Here is a 25560-nt window from a genome sequence, read left to right as displayed (position 1 = left end):
GGAAGTTGGTCATAGAGTCATACTGGAGGACAAGAGATTCCTAAAGAAAACACTTCTCTGACCATTTGTAGGTCATCCAACACAATTCTATGGTCATCTTCCACCTGATGTGGATCATAGAGTTGTGCTGGAAGACTAAGAATTCCTAGAAAGGTGTTATCTCACCTTAAAAAAAACAGTGTTGCAGTTTTTCCACTTTCATGGAAATCCTGTGCCCCAATCCCAGCAAATGTGGAAGGCCCACTATAATCTAAGCTTTGTTGCTGATTTTTATTTCTCATAAATTAATGTCTATTTTGCGTATATATTTTTTATGAAAAAGTATGATTATACATATAGCAGTACTGATGGCATACTTTTCTCAATGTTTGGCTAAAGTGTAGAGTTAGTCAGTGCATAATGCCACAATATAGGACAAAAGTGATGGTTAACAGAACAAGAATTATATCACAGTGGTTTTCCTAATTCAGATCTATAGGCTTCTATACTTAGGATGAAGCAAAATTTGAGAATTCCAAGGGGAGAGGAGGATTGCTTATGATGTATTTGGGATGCCAGCCTGGGGAGAAGAGAAAATTCAGAAGTCAGTGGTTCAGCTGTTATTCCAGAAAATAAAGGCTACAGGGACTTGGGAAGAGGGTACATTTTAGGCTCCATCTCAGCAAAATAAAGTATTTATTGAAGATGCCAGTCACAGATGCTGGCGAAACGTCAGGAAGAAACTCTCCTAGAACATGGCCAAATAGCCTGGAAAACCCACAAAAAACTATTACATTTTATTGTTGGGACCTACTGACAGTTGTTCATCCCCTGCACATAACAGAAGAGCACACAGAGAGGTGTGGAACATAAGCAGCTGCTTGATACTATAAACTTGGTTTATCAAACCGAAAACAAACCATTTATCCTTTCTTCTTTTCTTGCACTCAGATTTAGTATAGACATTCTGGCTTATAAAGCCACAGTTTCCTTTGTTATCTGAGGTTTAGGTGCTGCTCATAAACCAGGATCTGAAACCTGGATCTTTTTGTTACTTTGTTTTGAAAAGTTTTTGGCACCTGCCTCACTACCGAAATAAAGCAGTGTGACTGAGGAAGTATACTTTTCTACGAAACCTCATGCTGCCAACTACTTTCTTTAGTTAGTCTCAGAGGTGCTACAAAATCTCTTTACATACTGATTCCACACCGCTATTTCTTTGAAAGAAGTTTGACATCACTTTAACTGCCATGACTCAATGCTGTGGAATTTGGGGATTTTTAGTTTTTTGAGTCATTTACTCTTCTCTGTCAGAGATTTCTGGTGCCCCACCAAACTACAAATCCTAGAATTCCATACCATGATCCATGAAAGTTAAAGTGATGTCAAACTGCTTTGTTTCCATAATGTGGCAGCAGCCTTTGTGGGCTTCATGACCTAGAAAAGTCTTATTTAAATAATTTCAGATGTCAGCAATAATAATAATAATAATTATTATTATTATTATTTAATTTGTTATGTTATTTGGATCTGTCTTCTTTTATGTAGTCTAATGAGAGATGGGAGGTAAAGGACACGTCATTTCACACACATTTCCAGTGGCATTGGAAAGTATCCTACTTTCACTATTCTCTTTTTTTATTCTTTTTCTGTTGACTGCTTTGAAGAGGGAACAAAAGTTTTAACCTACTTAGAAAGAGGGTGCAACTTCCTGCATTGATTTCATTTGCCCTCAGGCAATCCATGCAAGGCCAGATCTTACCTCATTCTCTGATTGATTGCAGTTACTCAAGTGGCTGATCCAAAATGCAAAATACATTGTCTTCACTGGCAGGCAAAGACAAAGCTGGATAGCTCTATAGCATCATGAGTTTATTCTGTTCCCTTTGTGAAGAGAAAGCAACTGTATTGGAGAGCAGCGATCAAATTTTTGCATTGCAAACCCTTTGTAAAGTGTATGGACTCCATTTCATCAACACAGAAATAATATGTGATGTTACTTTCTAGAACTTGAACTGTTCTTCAAGTTCTTGCTACCAAATCCTGTTCTTGAAAAGATGTAGAAGGAGCCCAGAGAAGCCCAGGTTGCAAATAGGCTGTGTGCTCCTCAACGACAGGGAAATGCGATAAGATCCACTTTCTTAGCGTTACATACCATGTCTATCATGATAGCAAAGCCAATGCGATAAACACCCTAGTCTCATTCTGAGTCATTTGAGGGTGGATGGGTTTGAGGATCATGCAAAATAATAAAGAAAAACCACTGTATTTGGGATTAGTTTTACATTGGAAGGTGCCTGGAAATATCCTCCCTCCCTTTCGGGATGCTTTTAGAGTACAGTTGGTACATTAGAAGCTAAATAAATAAATAAATAATATATAATAATAATAATAATAATAATAATAATAATAATAATATGATATTTATTTATTAATTTATTTAAATCTTATTATTATTATTACTATTATTAAATAAAGAGCTTGGAGTGGCATTTGGATCACGGGATGCCAGATGCTACTGCCCCTTTAGAGGCTCAATTTTATCTTTTCCTTGTTCCTGGGATTTTTGGGCCCAGAAGTCTAAACCAAGAACTTAAAAAAAAAAAAGAAAAGGTTGGGGAGTGTCTCCTGGAAATAAAACAGTCTGGAGGGATTCATGGAAAATTGTATCCATGCCTTCTACAGAGTAAATGTGACATGTTTAATAAAACAAAATTATTTTTAAAAGGCAGTGGCTTCCACTTACTGGTGAGGGCCATGCGTGTCTTCCAGATCTTTGAGTACTTGCCCATCCCTGGCATAAATTAACAGTCACAATCTATTAAAAGTTTATTTGCAAAATTTGGCAGAAACACCTTCAGGGAAGGCAGTTTTTAAATAATATCAAACAGAAGATGATGCTTTAAACCATGAAAATCAATGCTTTTTTTAAAAAAAGTGTAATGGGCAGATGTTCTGAGTGTTTTGTTTCCATGGCAATTGGGACTTCAGTATGAGCAAAGTTGCAAAGATTTACCAGTGAAACACAGCAATTTTCCTAAGTGAATGCCTTGTTTTTGGATGGAAATGCTGGCTCATTCGGTGCAGGGTGTGAGCTCATTGGTTTATATCACAATCCTCCCTCTCATTCTCCCTCTCTCTTCCTTTTCTACTTTCAGAATGGTAATACTGCCTTAGCAATTGCTAAGCGTCTGGGATACATCTCAGTGGTCGATACATTAAAGGTTGTAACAGAGGAAGTAATTACCACCACAACTGTGAGTATTAGCAGCCTTATTTCTCATTTTCTTTTATTCTGAGTTACTTCAAATTTATTTATTTATTTCTGTCTCTTTCTCTCAAGCACAGAGACACCCTTTGGATCATTTTATAGGGATCATGTAATTCAAGCAAATGTAATTTAGTTTTTAGAGATAGTACCATGGACACTTCCCTTTGTGGAAAAAAGATCTTCGCACATTTAGATACCTTGTGTAACATTTTTGTTTTAATTGCACTTCCAAACCTTTCCTGGTACATTTCATGCCAAATCCTCATTCTGTGTTCCATGATCTGTATTATATTTTCCATCCTTTCTCATGTTGCAATCCAAGTTACAGACTGTAAAGCAGGTCTGTGAAATTGGTACCCATCCAAATATTGCTGCACTGCAATTCCCAGCAGTTGTCTCAGAAATTAGTTGTGCCAAAATCCTTGCATTTTAACTTCATACATTTAGTTCATGGAAGTAAAATACTTTAATCTTTTTCTTTAAATGTCTCGTGGCTTGAGCTATGAAGAGTTATACATGTTCAGTTCAGTATGGTGAACTGAACAGAACAAGTATAACCCCTATGTGGGGTTATGTTGGAGGGATATCATTCAAATGATGTATACATGTGAATGATATCCCTCCAATATAACCCGAAACAGGAGTATACAAACAGGCATTTTCTTCAGACTTACAAGTTGTTTAAAGAAGGCATACCATAGTTAAATTTATAAGGAAATGAAAACTTACATTAAGTTTACAGGGCACCACCACTTGTGACCTGATTCAAACTAGATTTTCTATTCCTGGAAATTCATTCCTCTCAAATTATAATTGAATACTGTACAGCTCCCAAATTAGGGTTGAGATACAATTAACTTGCTATTTGGTGATGTGTTCTATCTGTGCTTCAAGTCATCTGGTGACTTAAGGAGACTTAATTAATTTAATAGGGTTTTCTTAGGCAAGAAATTACTACTGATAGCACTTATAGCAGCAGTTGTAGCAGCAACAGGAATAGTACAAATAATAGTAGCAGGTGGGTCTCATGTCAGATTGGCAGGTTTCAGGTTTCAGTTGAAACTTTGAAAGAGCTATCCAAGTTGCTGAATCTGTTTTGGGGACAGAGTCTGTGCCCTTCTTTAAAGTCAAGACTAAAGCCTAGGGTGGGTCACTGTACCACTGACATATAGAACTTTATCACATGGGAGGGAAAGTGCCTGCATCCCATGAATAAATGGCAATTAAATCCTGTGAATGAAAAGCAGCACAATTTTACTGCTTTATTCATGGGATAATGCCGGGATAATGGCGACATCATCAGAAAGCAATCCCGTTGTGGGATATTAATGGATTTAATCGCCATTTATTCACGGGGTGTGGGCACTTGCCTCCCATGTGATGAAGTCCATAGGAGTGCCCGATCCACACAGTGTAGCAAAATTCTAGACTGTTGTACTGGTCTTGCATGGAACACTTGCTTGACACTGCTTCAACTACCAAGCACATTTGATGGTTGTAAATAATGAAACACCCTCCAATGGGCATTAGTTGTGAAATATGAAAAGAGAGTCACATACAAGCAATTTTAAATCAGTATCAGTATTCAAAAGGTTGTGGTAGAACCAGTGACGTGACCAGGGTTGGTATCATCCGGTGTGGGGAGGGGGAAAATGCCTTGCCCTCCTCCCGCCCAGCCAGACTGCTGCTGCCACCCAGGGGGCAGACTTAGAAGGCAACGACTCCTCCTCCCAGGCCTTCCGAATGAATGTAATGTCCTCTCCCCACAAGGGCTCACCTAAAAGCCAGGCTTGGTGATAGTGGCATCATTAAACAAACAAACAAACAAACAAACAGCTTCATTTATTATACCTCTTCATACCAAACTAACAGGGTCTAAGTGGTTTGCACCTGTAAGTTAATTGCCCCCAACAATCTGGGTACTTATTTTAGTGACCTCAGAAGAATGCAAGCCTGAGTCAAGCTTGATCCTTTTCGCTGGTATTGAACTCGCAACTTTATGGCTTTGAGTGAGTGGCTGCAATACAGGTGTTTAACCACTGCGCCACCAGGGCTCATTAAGTGAGTGTGGGAGGTGTCTATGCACTGTGACACCCCCCCCCCCCGGCATGATGCTGCTGTCGCTAAGCCTAGCTTTTAGATGAGGTCTTGTTGGAGGTAGGTTGCTCTGGAGTGTCACCTGGAAGGCTGGTACATGGGAGGGGGCTTGCCCTATGGTGGAAGTGTTTTGAGCTTTTCTTTGGTCATGTCATACATTTTTCTTGGACAGAGTGACCATATGTCTTTTTTTTCCAGGACATGTCCTACATTTCAGCCTGTTGCAGTACCCTCCCCCCCCCCCCCGTACTACCCTACATCTTCCACACCCCACTAGTGATGCCACTGGGTAGAAGTGGTTGGATGGTTGTTATTTTTATAACATTATTATTTTTAAGTGGTTGTTATCTTTACAGAGCATATCTCATGTTACTGATGTGAATGCTGACTACCAGTAGTTAAAACAATACTTGCTACCTCCATAGTGTTATTTATTAAACTGATGTAAAGGCCAATAGAGTTTACTTGGGGAATAAAAGAGAAAAATGATAGAACTGACTCAGGTAATCAGTAGCACATTAATTTTGACAAACACCTGCAAACACCTGCAAGTTCCTGCTACCAAATAGACACAGATATACAGTACTTCCTATGTATTCATCCACATATTGTAAAAAGAAGACCTACGTGCTTTACAGACCCCCCAAAAAGGGCGGTCTACTGGCGCCACTGGTTGCTGCGTCTGAGAACCGCAGCAAAAAACCGCGCAATTCCCGGATGCAACAAAAAAGAAGTTGCAAAATGCAGCTTCTTCTTGCGGCGCAGAAATGGTGCTGCAAGTCGCCAATGGTGCACTCGTGGTGTCATTTCTGCCATGGGATGTGCGGATGCTAGGCGTCCGCCATGTCAAAATGGCAGCGCCTCTGTAGAACGGGTGCCGCCATTTTGTACACGCCGAACGCGTACTAGGGTTAGGGGCGTCCCCTTTCTAACCCTAGTACATGTGCGGCACGTACTTTTTACCCATCTGTAACGGGCCCTAGATATTCAAATTTGTGTATCTCTACTCTCGCCTAGGCTTTTATGACAGATCACAGGGAGGAAATCTATTTTTACTTTCAAAATCTGAAAATAGGGTTTAAACCACTTTGGAGGAATTTTAAATACTCAAAATATTATGAAGATTATATTTTAAAATAACATTTCCATTTGCTTGTTCTTTGAAAACTATCATAGACATAGATCACAAATTAAAATTAAACTCATGCAACAGTATGATAGAATAAAATTATTTTCCTTATACAGTCCAGGACAGAGAATTCTGATCAAAAGAATTAATAAGAGCTTGAAATATATCGAAGAAAACATTGAAGAGGATATCATTTATTTAAATAGAACAGAAAGTGGTTTAAACCCTATTTTCAGATTTGATAATATTCCAAGGAACATATGATTAATCTTATGCTTGTGCATCGCCTCATCTTTGTGTCTCTGTATAAAGATAGTTTTTCTGTGTTTACTAGCAGTGGCTAGAGCATATTTACTCAGGAAAAGAGAAACATTTATCATGGGTAACTGAAGTATGCCATGGTGGGCATAGAGCAACTAAAGTGTTAAAATTAATCACTTCAGGCCTTCAGCCTCATTGTTCAGACATTGTTCAGGGCATGGAATAGTCCATATCCTATGCCTGACCCTCTTCCTTTGTGCTTCATTAGCTTTCCTGAAAATTAAACTCATATTCATTTGTAAGTGAGAATGAATTTTCTTCAGCCTCCTCCTCAACACTGGATGGTTGACGCTGCAGCCCACAGGAATGTAGGGGACAGGACCAGCATTTGTAACCTTGTGACTGTTACTCATTTTTTAAAAACTGGAGTGCATAATGTGTGACTCCAGATGTTGTTGGATTGGAATGCCCACCAACTCCAGCAAGCATATGCAGTGGCAAGGAATAATAAGTATTCCAATAGAACTGCCTGTGAAAGCCACACTTTCCTATTCCTGATCTATCTAAATGTCTGGATAAGGCAATTTGTTTTGTTCAGGAATAAAACATCATATGATTAACTGCTGAACTTTTAATTATTAATGATTCAGCTTTCTTCTCTCTTTCTCGTATTTACCCAAGGTGGGGTCATTGTTTCAAATATGTGTGTTTTTTTAAATAGTTCCTTGCCTTGCTATACTAAAAGATCAGCCATAATTGTGCTATTATTTTAGTGCTAATTTGAGAGTATGGCTGCATCTGCACTGCAGAAATAATCCAGTTTGACACCACTTTAATTGCTGTGGCTCAATGATGTGGAATCCTGGAATTTGTAGTTTGTTGTAGCACTAGAGTTCTCTGGCAGAGAAAACTAAATATCTCACAAAACAAGAATTCTCAAACTACCATAGCATTGAGCCATGGCAGTAAAAGTGTGTCAAATTGGATTGTTTCTGCAGTGTGGATGCAGCCTGTGACAGATTCAACATTGAAGGCCAACCCATTGTCCACTACCCCAAGCAATCTTATCTTCAAGGCTTCGCATATCACTTTGCAAAGTTTCTTCTTTAGCTTTTTTCAGAAGTTGTATCAGCATGTTTTTTTTTTCATTCCACCACTGTTGTTTTCATTGTTTAGCTGTAGTTTTTTTTAAACTAATTTATTTGCCACAGAGAAGAAGGGGGTTGGAAACACATGTCCTGTTGTGTGCATTTAATCTGCCTCTGTGGGCTTTGGATCCCTGCTGTTGTCTGACCTTTTTAATAATAATAATAAAAAAACTTTCCACAGTACAGAAGAAATAACCATGTGATTTTTAAACACACACAATGCAGGCTACTGCAAATCAGAATTGCCAGTCTCTTTTGAAATACAGTTCTTCATCTCTCAAGCCTGTGCTGCAAGACTGCTTCTTGATGGAGAACTTCTAGCAGTAACAATAAAAAGTGTAATTTATTCTATCTTTTCCCCTTAACATATTATTTATGATAAGAAAAAATAAGGAAGATGTAGTGGGAAAGTCCAAGAAATACTCAGCACAGTAAAGTGCTGAAGGTGTACAGACTGAAAAATTCAGTGTTTGAGGCCAAGTGATTGCAGATAAAAGTCAAACCTGGAAGCTCCCCAAGAGAGCAAACAAGTCTGTTGTCCACAGACAAGTAATTTCTCAAACTAAAATAAGTCATCTTTATATTGGATGCCATAATGATTCACAGTTCTGGCAGAATAACATTGATATTTATAGAAAATCAGCAAAGTGTAAATGAGGATTCGTTCTATTCTGAGCAAAAAGCTTCATACCCATATCCTAAGCATATATATTTAGCTTGTTTTTGAAACATATTAGAAATAGCAGCTTCCTCTGTTTTTCTTTTAATTTAGGACTGTTTGAACCCTACATATGATGCCATGCAGTGTTTTATTATTCAAGAAAAGTCCGCAAAGGGACTGACGCACACATCTATCTCAAAGGAATTCACAGTTTTCATATACCTTCATATATGAAAAGATATCTTTTTGGTGTGATCAAACATGGTTCACACAGTGAACTGGCAGTGCAGGGGACTTCCATGAAAAGCAGGCATCCCCCACATTCACTATATTAAAGAAAATGGAAGGGGATCACTGATGATATCCCTTCCTCCCATTCCTATACAGTTTATTGGCAGCATTGCACTTGTGTGAAAAAGAGCTGTGTTCACAAGCAAATTCAAGGCTAGAAACTGTTTTGCCCAGTGGTCCCCAAACTATGCCCTTTAAGAGATTTTGAACTTCAGCTCCCAGAATCCTCAGCCATGTTGGGATTGTCAGAGCTGAAGTTCAAAATTCGTTAAAGAGCACAATTTAGGGACCACTGGTTAAGCCATTCCAGGCATTCAGCCAGGGACCCTTGAATACAAAACAGAAGTTTTACCACTATGGTATGATCTATGCCTATTTAAGATACATTCATAGAAGCCTGTTCCTTTGTGTTGTATGCCCCTACTTATCCGGGGTAGAGTATGCCCATGGTGCTACATTGGTTATATACAGATGTAATATTCCTGCTTCTCCAGACACTGGAGTGGAAGTACAGAACTTGTGCCAGGAGCTGTGAACCAGAACTGGAAAATGTGTGGGTTTGTTGGACTATGGGTTCCATAATCTTTCAGTCAGCATGGTCCTGCCCATACTGGCCACAGTTCCAGAGTTGTAGTCCCCATCCCAAAATAATGGACTAAGTTTTCCTCCCAACTCTACTAAAAACATATACAGTGGGCCCTTGGTATCTGCTGGGATTTGGTTCCAAGACCTCATATGGATACCAAAATGCTTGGATATGCAGGTCCCATTAAACACAGTTCCATAGTAAAATAGCATCCCTTATATGAAATGGCAAAAACATGGTTTGCTTTTTGGAATTTATGTATTTTTTGAATATTTTCAAACTGTGGCTGCTTGAATCTGTGGATAGAAAATCTGTGGAGGCCGACTATAATCTGGAAGCAAGACTGGTGTTTTGTATCAGCTCACACAACAACAGCAACAGGAATAATTTTGGAAGAAGAATGAGTTGCCACTACTGCTTTTCCAGCAACATCTACATGTGAAAGTAGCATCTAATGCTGGTGCATAGTATTGGAAGGGGCCAAAGCATATATCAGGGCAGTGATCCAAGGTCTCTCTCTCTCTTTCTCTCTCTCAATCTTCTGCAAATAACCATGCCTGGTATTGCAGGTTTGTTGTGTTTTCCAGGATATATTCCAAATTTTTGTCTAGGAGTCCAGTAGGGGATGTCAGTAGGGTGACCTACTTGTTGAAAGCTCTTGCCATCCTCCCCTTTTCCTGACACTGGCTACAGTAGCTGTTTTCAGCTTTAGATTTATATACAGCATATATATTGTTTTGATTGTTGTTGTTTTGCTAGAAGACTACCAGATGGGGAGAAACAAGCAAACATGGTTCAAAAAGGTGGACAGTGAACTGCAGAACAAGATGACTTTGAGCATGTTCTTAGTTCAGAAATTTGCTTTCATAGGGGACCTTTTTCCATATAAATCTATTTTTTTTACTAAGCTCCGTAGGCAATATTAGTTAGGAGGGGGAAATGAACGTGTTGTTTTTGTTTGTTAAATCACTGTAAAATGGAAGCCCTTGCTAATACAATACAAAGAACCTGGAGCTGTACCAATCCATTCCAATGTGCTTTCTGCTTATTCATATTCAAGTGAATTTGTTGTTGTTGTTATGTTATTTCGAGTCATTTCTGACTTATAGTGACCATAAGATGAACTTATGACTGTGATCAAGTGAACAAATCTTACCAAGAAAACTCCATGATCTTAGTGTATTTACCTTCTTTCAGTTTTCAATAACAGTTCTACACTATTAGAGTTTCATACAGACCGTCCATTTCTTCATAATTATGTTTTATACTTTCTCCAGAGAACATCCCCAAATTCTGTGTCTTCTCATGCTTCTTTATCTTTTTCTATAACCAACTAAGGCTGTTTATCTTTGAAAGAAACATGTACAAATGTGTATGCTGACAATACAATATGTAATTATTATTATTATTATTATTATTATTATTATTTCATTTAACTTAAAATTAATAATTTTAACCATCTGTTAACAAAATATGCATAAAATGTGAAAGACTCAATGCAATGATATTTTAGACTTAGACTGATCTCATCAGATGTTCTCTTCAGTCATCATCATCTTTGTTCAGTTTAAAATTTTTGCACTGTTCAAAGCTTCAGTTTCAAAGTGTTTTACAACTTTAATGATTTCCAGATGATCCTTGCAACTTATTAATGCTTTTCCATAGACACTACCTAATTTGTTTTAGGACCCAATCTGCAGCCCACCGTTGATGATGTTTTGCATGTATTATCACATAACAAATGTGTTAAGGATATTTAAAAGCTAAAATCGTTCCTTAAAATAAACTGTTTCTCATCATAGCATGTCTCCATCTTTATTGAATCAATAATTAGAAACAGCATCTTTTGGGCAGAGATTGAATCTGAGAACTACAGAACATAGTTGAAATGTCATACTAGACTAAAATGACTTTACTGACACACTAACCCTTTTAACCTATTGATTGCTTTATTTTCTCCCCCCTTTTCTGCAGACTGTAACTGAGAAGCATAAACTTAATGTACCCGAAACTATGACTGAAGTCTTAGATGTTTCTGATGAGGAAGGTAAGCCTTTCCGTGGTCTACATAACTCAGTAATTATGCTGGTCTGTCCAGTACCTTTACTGTTTTGATAAATTTAGATCAATAGGACTAAAAAAAGAGCCAAACCAAAATTGTGAAGTCAGTCAGTTATCTGTTATTGAAAATGGCTGATGTTTCCCCCTTTATCTTATCTTTTCTACACACAAATCCATTTTAAAATCACAAGGTAAACTTTGTTTGTAAAAAAAAATAGGTTGATATCAAAGTAGAAGGGAAGCTAGACATATGTGATTGGAGTGGAGTGGACTATAGTTAACTAGTAGAGAACAAATGCATGCTGAAGTCCTGAGTTTCATCCTTAACATCTCCAGGTGGTACTGAGGAAAGGTTGTATTTGACTACTAGGATGTAATTGCCAAAATGTAGACAGTGATGAGTAAAATAGACCAATACCAAGGTAATTTCCTATAATTTTTCCTCTCTTTAAATATATTTTAAAATTATCTGTGGAAAGGCTAGTTTTTATTCTGCTCTATATGGCATATTCCCAGTGTAATTCTCTGTCATATACACATGCTGACTCCTGTTTGCCGTGCTGGGAAATACAAACACACACATCTACCAGTAGTACATGTTTCCCTTGATGAAGCAAACAGCAATCTGTATGATTTAGAGCAGGGGTAGGCAACCTGCGGCCGCCGATTGCCGCCGGGGCCTTTGGGGGGCAATTGTCTATAGAAGCCTCAGAAACATGCATTTATATTAACATTTTTTAAAAATATCAGCAAATTTTTTTGCGTGTCCTCCATTTTTTTAAAAAAAAGTTTCTTCCATTTGAAAATTTTGTCCTACATTTGTCCTGGTTTATTTATATATTTAATTTTTTTAAAAAAATTATTTAATTATTTATTTTTTGCCTTTGGCCCCCGGCTCAAAAAGATTGCCTACCCCTGATTTGGTTACTGCCTAACTTTCCCTCAAATGGTTACTTTTAACAGAGCTTGGAAATAATGCATGACATTTCCTCTTGCTAATTATTTTGGTGATAATCAGGGCATGGTAATAGTCTTTTCAGTGCAACAATGTAATTGCTGATAATGCTGCTACTTTTCTCATGTAATTGATAACTATTTGTACTTGGGGAGGTGGGGAGTCAAATATGGTTTTTCTTTTAAAAGTAACATGTAACACAGTGAAAAACACTGTCAGTAAATTCATTTTTGTAACATTAATGGCAACAAGTTACTTTTTTCAGGCTTTGTCACAGGTCACATAAAATTTTTAAAAATTAATTTCCAAGCTTTCAGAGACAGAGATCTTGTAGCACCTTTGGGACTAACTTTGGGGGTGTACAAAGAGCCCCTAAGTGGCAGCATGTAGCTGGTCTTTTACTGGCCAGATGGGGGTTGTGGCCACCGCACACTGCGGCCCTGATCCAGCCTCCGGAGGTGCTCTCTAAAAGGCATCACAGCTGTGGCGCCATGGCTTTGTGACACATGTTTGGCCCTGCATCATCTAGATGCAGTGCCAGGGTTGCATCATGATGCCGCACACCGTCTAGAATGGTATGCGACATCATGGCTTCAGGGGGCAGAGTAACGGCATAAAGCGTGTGGATGCTCCGCTGTGACTCTGCCCAAAGGCCGGCACTTTGTGCCCATCTGTACTGGGTCTTTGTTACAGAAATAGTAGCATGAGCTTTTGTAGATTTGGCCTTACTTGCATTTGAGGAAGTAGATTATGTCTATGAAAGCTTACATTACAACTTCTTTCACACAGTCTCAAAGTTGCTACAAGATAGCTTTCCAAGCTTTGACTTTTAAAAGAAGGTCAGAAAGGACTGTGACACTGGCTAATGGGTATCCCATGATTTGCTTTGTTTGGTCATTAGACTAATAAACTGGAAAAATTACTTTGTGCTTAATATTCCCTACTGTCATTTATATATTACTCTCCTAAACCTTTCCTCTTGGCTCTGATCTTTTATTTTCCTTACAAGCTAAAAGTATGTCTTCCCACACCATTGGCTATTTTGTATTAGTTTATTTTTCTGACATTAACTTATATGTTATGCAGCTTTTAAACATTCTGACTTTGACAATGTTACTGATGAGGAAGCCTTTAGTGACACAGGTACTGTGGAAAGGGATATTGGACTGAGGAACAGGCTTTTTTTTTCTTGTTTGATGGTTTTACCATCTCTTCTGAAACAATCCATACATGTTTATGGAATGCCTAACACTGCTTTATGCCATGGGATTTGAGTGTGGGTCTGTGCATGTATTCAGTTTCTCCCTTTGAAACTGAAAAGTTTTTCCCAATGTTGATGAAAAGCTCAAACTCAAACATTTATTCCAGTATTAACAAAAGAACACACCACTGGTATCGCCATTTGCAAGCCAGTGCTTGTAGTATATTCCTACTTTCTAAACATCAGTGAGCAATTGGGATGTTGATTCAGCAGCTCATATGACAAGGATGTGGATAACCAGGTGTTGTCAGACTACAACTCCTATTATCTCTTACCATTGGCTTTGCTGGAACACAACAACTTTAAAATGATTAATAATGCCTTTCAAAGACTATACTGTAAATGCTTCCTAGACATTATCTCAGTATTACTTACAACAGCTGTAAAAGCCCAGTATTACTGTCTTTATATTGTAAAGGGTTGTGTCACATGAAGCAGGACTGTAGCAAACAATACAGCGGCTTGCTTACATGATATGGTGAATTCATATCATGAACTCTGATATGAGATCTGATATCACATCTGAACTAGGAACTTCACAAGATGTAGTTGTATAGCAAGGGCGAAGAATGTGTCCCCCAGCATTTTTATTCAACTGTGACACTAGCCAGCATAGTAAATTGTGAGGATTTATAGGAATTGTAGTCTCACATCTGGAAGACCACATTTTTCCTTAGAACCTGTGCAGTTCCTGTTTGTGTGTAATGCCTTTGTCTACATATTTTTGCCACATGATCCAGTGAATCAGTCATTGTATATTCAATTAAAGCAAAACCCTTCACATGTCACATGACTATATACATGTTGATACATCTTAGCAATAAGTGAACCAGTTATTTTGTAAAATATAGTTAAAGGGCCTGATATTATAGATAAAGGGTATTATGATTTATGCACAGTTTTTGGTCTTGTTTAACAGTTCTCTGGTACACTGGAGAAAAACCACACATGAGACAGCTGAAGAAGCATTGTTCTGAACAAAGATGACAAAAGAGAGCTGGCATTTTAAGGGGGGTGGGATTACAATTGCTTTATAACTTGAAGAACAAGAATGCCCCTTTTGTCTGGGATAAAGCATTTTTAATGTCTCCTGCAGAATTGCTTCCTTAACATTCATGACTGTTCATTTAGGATTTTGTGGCTGGTTATCTGGAAGTTTGTTGCAGATAATACTATTTAAGACAGAGTTCATAGCCAGAAAAAGAAAATCAAAACTTGTATTAACAAATATAAATAAGGAAGCCTGGAAGGGAAAAAAACAGTCTTTTGTAATTCCATTGTTTTGTGTCTAGTTTTATATTGGTTCTGTTGCAAATTAGCTAGGATATTTTAGAATACAGGAAATAAAAGAAATTGAAAATGATGATGGTTAGAAATTAATCCCATTGTTCATGGTGATTCCACTGTGTGGAATGAAGTTTTTTCCATTTTTAAAAAAAAACTCATCAGATTCATAAGTTTGCACACAAAAAATTGCTGCTTAAATTAATTATAACCCAATGTATTTAAAGCACACAAAGCTCCAGCTGCTCTTCTTCAGGAATAGCTTATACAGTTTAATAAAGGGGAGTGCCATAATAGATTGCGTAGATCTTGTACAAAGTATTCTTTAATGTAATGGATTTGATGTTAAACACAGAATTACCTGAGCATTTGATCTAGCTTTTCCATTGAAACAACTTTGTAATGATTCTACAGATGTTACCTACATTCACAGTACACAAATAGTGCAGTTTGATGCCACTTTAACTGCTATGGCTAAATACTATAGAATTCTGTGAACTGTAGTTTTGTGAGATATTTAGCCTTCTCTGACAGCTGCCACAACAAACTACAAATCCCAGAATTCCATAGCTTGGAGGCATGGCAGTTAAAGCTGTGTTAAACTGCATTATTTCTGCAGAACCAATATAAAAGTATATTTTCCCCTCTTCGGAGAATTGCTAGGAAACCATTTTTGTCTGCTGCTCCACAGACTCCTTTCTACTGCATAGCAAGAACAGATGTTCAGTCTTTCCATTTTAGCAGTTCAGTTTCTGACTCTCCTATAAGTGCCTTTCAGAGCTGTGTGTGTGGCTGACATAATGTGGTGTTCATCTGCAATCACTTAACTGGCCATTATTTGGGTCTTAAACCAGACAGCATGGCTGGTGAAAGAAGTAATGTCAAAGACTCTAAGATGCTGAGCTGAGTAGTAGCCATGGTTACAAACTCTCACTGGGCAAGGTTCACATGAAGAATGACTATAAATCTCTTCTCAACGAGAGAGAGCAAATAGGAGACAGGACCGTAATACTAATGAATACTTTAAAACAGAACTACAGCCCCTGAACAAGCTGTGTTTGGAAGAATTTTGGCACCATTCAACATTACATGAATAGACCTATCCTGCTACAATAAACTCCCCACCTCATACATCCACTGAATGCAATAGGAAGAGCCCGGGTGGCACACAGGTTAAATGCCTGTACTGCAGCCACTCACTCACAAACCATAAGGTGGTGAGTTCAGTATCAGCCAGGGCTCAGGCTTGACTTAGGCTTGCATCCTTCTGAAGTCATTAAAATGCGTACCCAGCTTGTTGGGGGCAATTAGCTTACAGTTGTAAACCACTTAGAGACTGGGAGCATACTTATCAAATTTGCAGATGACACCAAATTAGGAGGAATAGCTAATACTCCAGAGGACAGGAGCAACATTCAAAATGATCTGAATAGACTAGAAAGCTGGGCCAAAGCTAACAAAATGAAATTCGACACAGAGAAATGCCCACTTAGGGCAGAAAAATGAAATAATAATAATAATAATAATAATAATAATAATAATCTTTATTTATACCCCGCCTTTCCACAATGTGATCAAGGCGGCTTACAGGTAAGAAGACAATAAAATACAAGTTAAAATATTACATATAAAAATTAAAACATCATCAGAGGAGTAGGGACGGGAAGCAAACAATCAAAATATCAGGGCAAAGATAAGACAATAACTTTAAGGTAGTTGGGGCAAAAGATAACAGGATTACTGAAGTGGGAATGCCAGCCGAAATAAGTGTGTTTTTAAATCTTTTTTAAAAGTAACGATGCAGAGGAACGAAGCTGTACAGGGAGCTTGTTCCACAAAGTGGGGGCAAAGATAGTAAAGGCCCTCTGTGAGGTCGTTACAAAACGAGACTTAGGGACCTCCAATAGGTTGGCCCCAGATGTTCTGAGTGTGCGAGGCGGACTATATGGGGAGAGGCAGTCCTCCAAGTACCCTGGACCCAAGCCATTTAGGGCTTTATAGGTCAACACCAACACCTTGTATTGGGCTCGGAAGCGAATAGGCAGCCAGTGAAGATCTTTTAAGATAGGTGTTATATGGTCTGCCCTGGATCTGCCAGCGACCAATCTGGCTGCCATGTTTTGAACCAATTGTAGCTTCCGAGTGTGGTACAAGGGTTGCCCCATGTAGAGCGCATTGCAGAAGTCCAATCGAGAGGTTACCAAAGCATGTACAACAGTTTCAAGGTCCCCCCGGCCCAGGTAGGGACGCAGCTGGCGTATCAGCCGAAGCTGATAACAAGCACTCCTGACCGTCGCATCCACCTGAGATGTTAGCTGGAGCGACGAATCAAGGAGCACTCCCAGACTGCGCACCGAGTCCTTCAAGGGGAGCGTGACCCCATTCAGGACCGGATGACAAATCTCACCACCCGGAGCAGGGGAACCTATCACCAGTACCTCCGTTTTCCCTGGATTCACACTGAGTTTGTTTTCCCTCATCCAGCCCATTACCGACGCCAGACAGGCATCTAGAGGAGAGATACCAGTCTTAGTTACTGCATCAGTCGGAGACACAGAGAAGACTATTTGGGTGTCATCAGCGTACTGATAACATCGCGCCCCATGTCTCCGGATGATCTCACCCAGCGGTTTCATGCACAGATATAGGATGGGAGACACATTGCTGAATGAAAGTACATGTGAAAGGGATCTAGGAGTCCAAGTAGACCATAAGTTGAACATGAGTCAACAGTGCGATGCGGCAGCTAAAAAGGCCAATGCAATTTTAGGCTGCATCAATAAAAGTATAGTGTCTAGATCAAGAGAAGTAATAGTGCCACTGTATTCTGCTCTGGTCAGGCCCCACCTGGAATATTGTGTCCAGTTCTGGGCATCACAGTTCAAAAAGGACATTGAGAAACTGGAGCATGTCCAGAGGAGGGCGACTAAAATGGTGAAAGGTCTGGAAACCTTGCCCTATGAGGAATGACTCAGGGAGCTGGGGATGTTTAGCCTGGAGAAGAGAAGGTTAAGAGGTGATATGATAGCCCTGTTTAAATATTTGAAAGGATGTCATATTGAGGAGGGAGCAAGCTTGTTTTCTGCTGCTCCAGAGAACAGGACCTGGAACAATGGATGCAAGCTACAGGAAAAGAGATTCCACCTCAACATTAGGAAGAACTTCCTGACAGTAAGGGCTGTTTGACAGTGGAACACTCCCTCGGAGTGTAATGGATTCTCCTTCCTTGGAGGTCTTTAAAAGGAGGCTGGATGGCCATCTGTTGGGGATGCTTTGATTTGGATTTCCTGCATGGCAGGGGGTTGGACTGGATGGCCCTTGTGGTCTCTTCCAACTCTGTGATTCTATGATTCTATGATTCTACTTAGGTGGTATGAAGTGGTATATAAATGAAGCTGCTATTGCTATTGCTATCCTGAATTGGCTCAGGATGCTGGGTTTTCAACAGAAAGGAGAGGGAATCTTCCTTTCTGTATTGGTTTCCATTTAATTACTGGATAGTGTTGGATAAAACACTTTGAGAACAGGGTCTTTCTTATCTGGTGAAGATGTTTCCTTTTACATTATGGTTAATATGTGTTTAATTTCATTTGAAAGCAATCTAAAAGACCATTTTATTAACCACACTCCTTGCTATCAAGTTTAACTAAGCACAAGCCTTTATGTTTGTCTGTGTCTATTTTAAAGGCTATTCCAACTAAGGGTGCATCCACACTGCAGAATTAAAGCAGTCTGATACCACTTTAACTGTCATGACTCTATCCTACAAAATCTTGAAATTTGTAGTTTGGTGAGGCATCAGAGCTCTCTAACAGACCAGGCAGAGTACCTCATAAAAGGACAAATTCAAGAATTCTGTAGGATAGTGTCAGGGCAGTTAAAGTATCAAACTGCTTTAATTCTGTAGTGTGGATACACGCTTAGTTGAAGACCATTGGATAAGAAAAAACTACCCCAGGCCCAGCCCTTAGCATCTCCATTTAAAAGGTTCCAACAACAGATGATGGTATAGACCCGAGAGGTTTGAGTAGTCTGAACAGACATTGCCAGCCTGGATTAACAAATCATTTGATTTGGAGTTAGGTGTGTTATTTATGTCTTTATTTATTTTGGACTATACTGTACTTTCCATAATGTCATGCTGGCTATGGAATTCTGACAGTTGCAGGCCCAGAAATAAAACTTCCAAGCTTGGTTTGACCTAGTATAATACAGCTTCTATGTTCACATAGAATGCTTCTATGAACTTTTCTTTATGTAAACTCACTGTTACTTGCTTCTTTTATGCCTGTTGTTGGATATTTATAAGATTAACATATTGTAAATTGTCTTCAAAATTCAAACCACTTTTTTAAAAGCACAGGCAGATAGAGTCTCTCAGTATCTTTCAGAAATCAGTTGTGTCCAACCAACTAATTCAGAAAAGGAACAAAAATGAATCTAGTCAACTCATCAATATCTTGAATGACAAAAATTACAGGAATGATTTGATATGATTTTTTTTATTTAAAAATTTGCACTGATTTTATTCTGTTTAACATGCCAGTGTTTTCTTCATGTGTATTAGAAGTTTGTGTTTGCTGTGCTTCAAGAATGACATTAGTTCCTAGTTTGCTTGAGTTCTTGGAAAGATCTATCTAACCAATTGCTACTAATGCTGTAGTTACATTGCTAATTTGCCGTGTGAATTTGTGTTTGCTTTTACTTAAGGTGATGACACTATGACAGGAGATGGAGGAGAATACCTTAGACCAGAAGACCTGAAAGAACTAGGTGATGATTCCTTACCTAGCAGCCAGTTCCTAGATGGTATGAATTACCTGAGGTACAGCCTGGAAGGAGGCCGATCTGACAGGTACTACTTCATGAAAAATTTCCCCTAATCTGTATTTTGTCCAAAATAGCCACATAGTGTATCGATGAATGTTAGGGTACTTCCTAGTCCACAAAGGCGAGTTTTATGCTTTGATAGATCTAGAGTAGAATATCTTCCCCAAATGTACAAACAGTCACTCCTTAGATTGCAAAGGTAACACTGAAGTAGTCAGTATAAAAATTCTGTGTCACACTTCTCTGCTGTCTTGGATTTTGCTCACAGTGCTGAACACTCACTATTGATTGTATGTGCTATTCAACAACATAGTGTATTAAATTCAGATTTAGGGATGTAAATGTGTGTATGTATGAGAAGTACTTTCCTGTTTCTGCATGATTACATCATGCAAGCAATGTGTATGGTAGGGAGGCTGTACATAAAAAAATGAGGAAGAAATTAAAATATTGCCACTTTTTTTTAAAAAAAAGCATACTTCATTCATAAGTGGAATTGACCTGGAAACAGGCAGGATGTTATGTTACCAATAACAAGTGCTTGGAGCATTGATTTTAAAAAGTTATCACCATCCATCTGGCTCAGTTCTTCTCATTTCCATTATTTCCTTGCTCAGTTTTCATTACTGCATTATTGTTATGTTGCTTGTTGCTTTCTGTTTGGGGACTGGGATGAAAGATCCATGTAAAATGTGTGTGTGCATCCTTTTAAAAATCCCCTTAAAATACCCACAATACATTTTCATCCAAACCAGTGATTCTCAAAGTGGGTGGTGTGCCCCCCTGGGGGGTGAGAATGATCTAGGGGGGCGGTGAGAGAAAAAGACGGTGGGGGGGGGGGCTTCAATTAAAGTATTGGTACATAAGAAAGACAAGGAGAACCAGTGGCCTTTTGGACCATGGTGGGGATGAAGGTTGCATGAAACTTCTTTTCAGGGTCCCTTAAAACTACCATGAAGCCTCTCTTCAGGTAGTGGCATCTCCTCCTCTTCACCTGCCCATGCAAGCTTACTGTCTTAGCCACATCTTTCACTAGTAGTGGTGAGAAACTTGTGAGGGTTGAGTGCAAGACATCATTTCTGTTGTTTGGAGCAGCACCATTTTGTGACAGACTGAGTGACTAGAACAAGGAGTTAGAGCATGTGGCCATCAGGAAGCAGCATCAGTAAAAATGAGCTTTCAAGTTTGAGACCCTGTTTAAGCTTTGTTTGCTCCAACCTGCTCTTGTTTTCTTTCATCGGACAGACTGAAAGAAGAGGTCTTGAAACCAGAGCATGTAACCTCTGTAAACCCACTATACACAAACCATCTGCTCCCCTCTTTGCCCTGACAAAGAAGGAGTCCTTCCTCACTAGGGAAAAGTTTCTCCCTTTGCAATAAGTCACCTTGGGAGCAGTGATCAAGCAGCTGACTGAGCAGTGACCAAAAAGCTTCTTGCTCACATTGGCCTTTGCGACAAAGCCAGAATGGGTGAGAGACTTTTCTGTCATTGCTTAGCCAGCTACATGGTTGCTGATCTGACGGTGACCAGCTGCAAAGGGAGTAGCAGTCAAGCAGCCAGTCGAGCAGCGACTGAGAAGCCTCTTGCCTCCATTGGCCTTTACCACACAGGCAAAAGGCTTCTTGGTCACTACTCAGCCAGCTGCTCAGTTGTTGCTCCCAAAGTGACTGGGTGCAAAGGGAGCAGGGACCAAGATTGGTTGTTTTAAATTTGCAGTAGAACAGTAGACTCAATATTGGGGAAATAGGCATTGGGGGAGAGGGGAGCTTGTCTTCCAAGAGACAAAGGGGGAGGCTGCCCGAAAAAGTTTGGGGACCACTGATCTAAAAAATTAACAGGAAAAAAATAATTGATAAATGTTTCCTCATCATATGGTGGTGGTGGGGGGGATTTCCTTACTATTTCCTTACTGTTTGACACACAAAATGACCATTGGTGGACCTTTGTTATCCCCAAACCTAATGTGTTATGGGTAACATTGTTACTTGTAATGTATTACCTCCAAGTTCCCCAATGTTTGGAAGATATTCCAGATTTAGAAACAAGCAAACAAGAAACTTCACTCTAGTCAATGTGAAACGAGCCATTTTCAGAGTAAAATAAAACTGATGATTTAACTGCAGATTAGGAAAATGCAAGCACATCTTCTGCACTGCAAACTCATCAGAGTTAAATGCAAATCTGTACAAACAAATGGACATATCTGTTTCTTTTTCTCAATGAAAAATTGGCATAGTTGTTTCTATATGGCAAGACCCATTAATTTAGAAACTTCATCTAGGTTGACAAAATATTCAAAATGAAGGATTCTAATTTATATTACGGTTTTCAAAAAGAACTACTCCCAAACCTCACTTCAGTTTGCTTGCAGAAGCAGGCATACGGGGAAGATCAGCTGATTAGTTGTAAAATTCCTACTTTTGGAAGGTAGGAAAGCTTTCTGATGCATGCTTTTATTAGCAGAGAAGGCTACAGGGATGAAGGGACAAAAATCCTGATCCTTCTTTAAATCTCACATTAGATTTAGGCCATAATGCTGTAAATATACAGGAACAAGGTTGTGGATGCTAAATAAGAGACTAGGGAAATGCAGTCAGTTATAGATATTATCTCCTCTCTTCCATTCACCTTCTATTGAGGCCACCCATTAGTGTTTTCATCTTACCCAGATTATCTTTCAGTTGTCTTTCTGCCTCTGGTTTTCAACCAAGCTGTATAACCAGAGCTTCATAAGCACTATTCAGATGAAATAAAAAATACAATAATGAGGCATCTGAATGTAATACTTCCTTATAGTCATGTCCTCTGGTCTTCTATACACCTTAAGCAGAGGAAAGATAAAATGTCCTACTCGAAAGGCTTCAAGGCACTGGAAAACAAACTTCCATTGACCCTCCTTCCAGCTAAATCCAAATCTAAGCACTGAACAGCAATTTCAGGAAGAACAAAAAGACTTCATTTTGAAGTTTTCCAATTTTTACGAGTAAAACAACAAAACTCTATTAATGGGAAATGGTACAGCCTTCTTAAGGAAATAGATATTTCATGAACAAGAAATGTCAGTGTAGTGCAATAAATGGGCTGCCTCTTTATACTGTGAGAAACATTACTTTTTTGGCCCATTAACTACACAATGTTCCTAGAACTAATTTATTTTAAGAGTTCATCTTTTGGATCTCTGGTTTTGTTTTCATAATTGTGTTCCATGTTTATTATTCTCTCTTCCCTTGTTGTATGCTCTCATTAGCACTATGCCCAGGTAGGTATTATGTAGCATGACAAGAACTCTCTCTTCAGTGCTCCTCTCCTGGCATCTGTCATTATGTATCCAATTTCTTTTTTCTTTTTTCTTTTTTTTTGCATCCTGCTGAAGGATCTGAAAGGCTTTATTTAGTCAAGTTTGTTTATTTTGTGTATAAGTAAAATACTCTAATGTTTACAATTAATAATAATCTCAATCAAGATTTTACCACATTTTCTTATGGCTTGTACAAAACCTCCACCAAAAGATAGTCTCCAGGAAGTGTCCTGATGATATATGCTCTAAACAAGGTATCTCTAAACAACATATTTCCATAGTGAGACTGATGGAAGCACTGCTCTAACACTAGTCCTTTAATGGCCAGTTTTTCAGTTTTGATATAGCTGATGCATCAGAAGGAAAAAGAGAAGGCACCATTGGTGCCTCTCAGCTTAATGAAACCTATATGAAATAGATAAGAAAACATCTGTTCTTATTGTTGGGAAAGTATTCCTCTTCTCAGTATTAAAAATACATTGCTTGTTCTGACAGACATAAGTACCTGTGCTGGGAGCCATGTCTCTGTGTCAATACAGAACATAAGGTGTTGCTACTAGGTCCTTTTACACAAGAGTGGACTATACAAAAGATGTCCAGAGAAAAGAGATATTGATTAGCAATGATGTGAGGTGGCTATGTGTATGTTGATTACTGTCTAACTTGAAATAACGAGACCAGACACAAATGTGGGTTGAAATAGGGCCACTTTATTTAAGGAATTAGCTATTTATAACTGTTTTTGAATACTTGCAAACTAGAGGGGAGCAACCTGATGTGGGAGCAGCTGTGGCAGGTGGTCTATCCCTCATGCCACCTCCTCAGCTTTCCCTGGGCGAAACACCTGAGCTCCGAGGATAACCCAATGACTGGGTTGCTCCCCGGCCAGCTTGCATATGGAACGCCAGCCTGAGATTTCCACAGTCAACTCGCCAGACTTGACTGAAGATTATATCCCAGGTCAGCCCCAAGGAAGGTCTCTTTTTCTCTCTCCTTACTCGCAAGACCTAAGAAGAAGTCCAAGAGGCCTAACCTTCACCCCGAGTGGATGCCATAGGTGTTCACCAGACAATTACATCTCCCCCATAACCGCCAGTGACCGCCTATTTAAGTCCACACCTGAGCCAATTTCCTATGCCAAGAACAACAGTGTGAGGTAGGCGAAAAACCCTTGGAAAAAGGGAGAAAATTCCTACCTGGCCCATAAAGCGACCACCAAAGCCACACTGATGTCGAGGCAGGAGGGTGGGACAACAATTCTTGGAAGAGGGAGAAGGGAGGGCGGAGCAGGCTTAAATAGCCTTAGCCCCGCCCCTAACTGTCTCCCAGACCTGGTGTGATGCTCCAGGTCCAATCAAATTACTGGTCTCTATTCAAATAGACCAGTAAACTCCCATCCCAGGCATACAGCCTGGGGATGTGCAATAAAATGGTTAGTAAGATGCTTAAAATGAACAGCCTTGTTTTTTGTCAGGTAATCTTTGCCTAAGATGCCTCAGCAGTACATTCTTAACATGTATTGTATAGTAGCTAGAGTCATCAGTGTCTAGTCTCTGCCTCAGAATGTTAATGGAATTTTGGCCACTATCTTTTTACACATTTCTGTAACCATTGAACATTCACCCTTGATGGAAGACTGTATTTTGCATTTCAGGAACATAATTGAATAACTGCACCCATCCCATAAAACAAATAGGTGCTGAATGAATTGGGCATTGATTTTTGTAGAGTATTCTCTGAAGACACACAATAGTTTTAGGCTTTTAAGTGCTTCATTTCTTGAAGGTGGTTACCTTGTTGAGATATTCCATTAACAGAGCAGCAGGTGCCATATCCTTTACAATCTTGCATGACACTGCTGCAGATGCTTCAAGGATTTCTAAAGGAGGTGAATGTTTTTCCAAGCAGTTTTTTTTTCTAGAACAAAGTGTTGGAGGCACAGGGTCGAGCTAGATGTGGTATTTTCACTCGTTCCATTGCTGTTTCATTTTGCCCAATAGCACAGTCCACATGCCATCCCCTAAACTGGGTCAGGATCATGCCATAGACAAGAAAGTTCAGTCCTGTGTTCCTATCATGATCTTGGATGAAACTGAGACCTCACTATGTGTTTATTTGATTTTTTTTTAAAAAAGATACAATTTAACTGTATTTAGACACAATTTACTACAAGATAATCTTTAAAATGTAGGTATCCAAAATGCATTTAAGCTAAATTAAGGTGGCCTTTCTAATGACTAAGTACCATTGAGTACAGCAGACCTACAGCTTTAAAAACATGCAGATAATTACAATGCATGTCAAATATCTCAGCATTTAAAATAGCATACAAATCTGCATCGCATTTTTACTGTTTCTGAGCCATCCAGAACATCTTTTATATATTCCATATAGCTTAAACTTTCCCTATAAATTTTAAGCTGAATAAACCATAAAGGGTGCTCTGG

The 25560-nt window shown here is 39.0% G+C and overlaps 1 protein-coding gene across 12 annotated transcripts in view; it reads left to right on the top strand.

Moving 5' to 3' along the window:
• Positions 1-25560, top strand: part of ANK2 (ankyrin 2) — a 404131-nt gene that overhangs the window by 313209 nt on the left and 65362 nt on the right. For all 12 annotated transcript variants that reach the window (XM_089525944.1, XM_089525945.1, XM_089525937.1 and 9 more), the window contains 3 exons: positions 3138-3236; positions 11398-11470; positions 19695-19839. In XM_089525944.1, coding sequence (XP_089382070.1) covers positions 3138-3236; positions 11398-11470; positions 19695-19839 — 317 coding nt within the window. The remainder of the gene's footprint in view (positions 1-3137; positions 3237-11397; positions 11471-19694; positions 19840-25560) is intronic.

The sequence above is a fragment of the Sceloporus occidentalis genome, unplaced genomic scaffold, assembly GCF_023333645.1.
Source record: "Sceloporus occidentalis isolate IW3139 unplaced genomic scaffold, rSceOcc1.0.p SCAF_5, whole genome shotgun sequence".
NCBI classification, from domain to species: Eukaryota; Metazoa; Chordata; class Lepidosauria; order Squamata; family Phrynosomatidae; genus Sceloporus; species Sceloporus occidentalis.
This window is presented reverse-complemented; position numbering and strand designations above follow the sequence as displayed.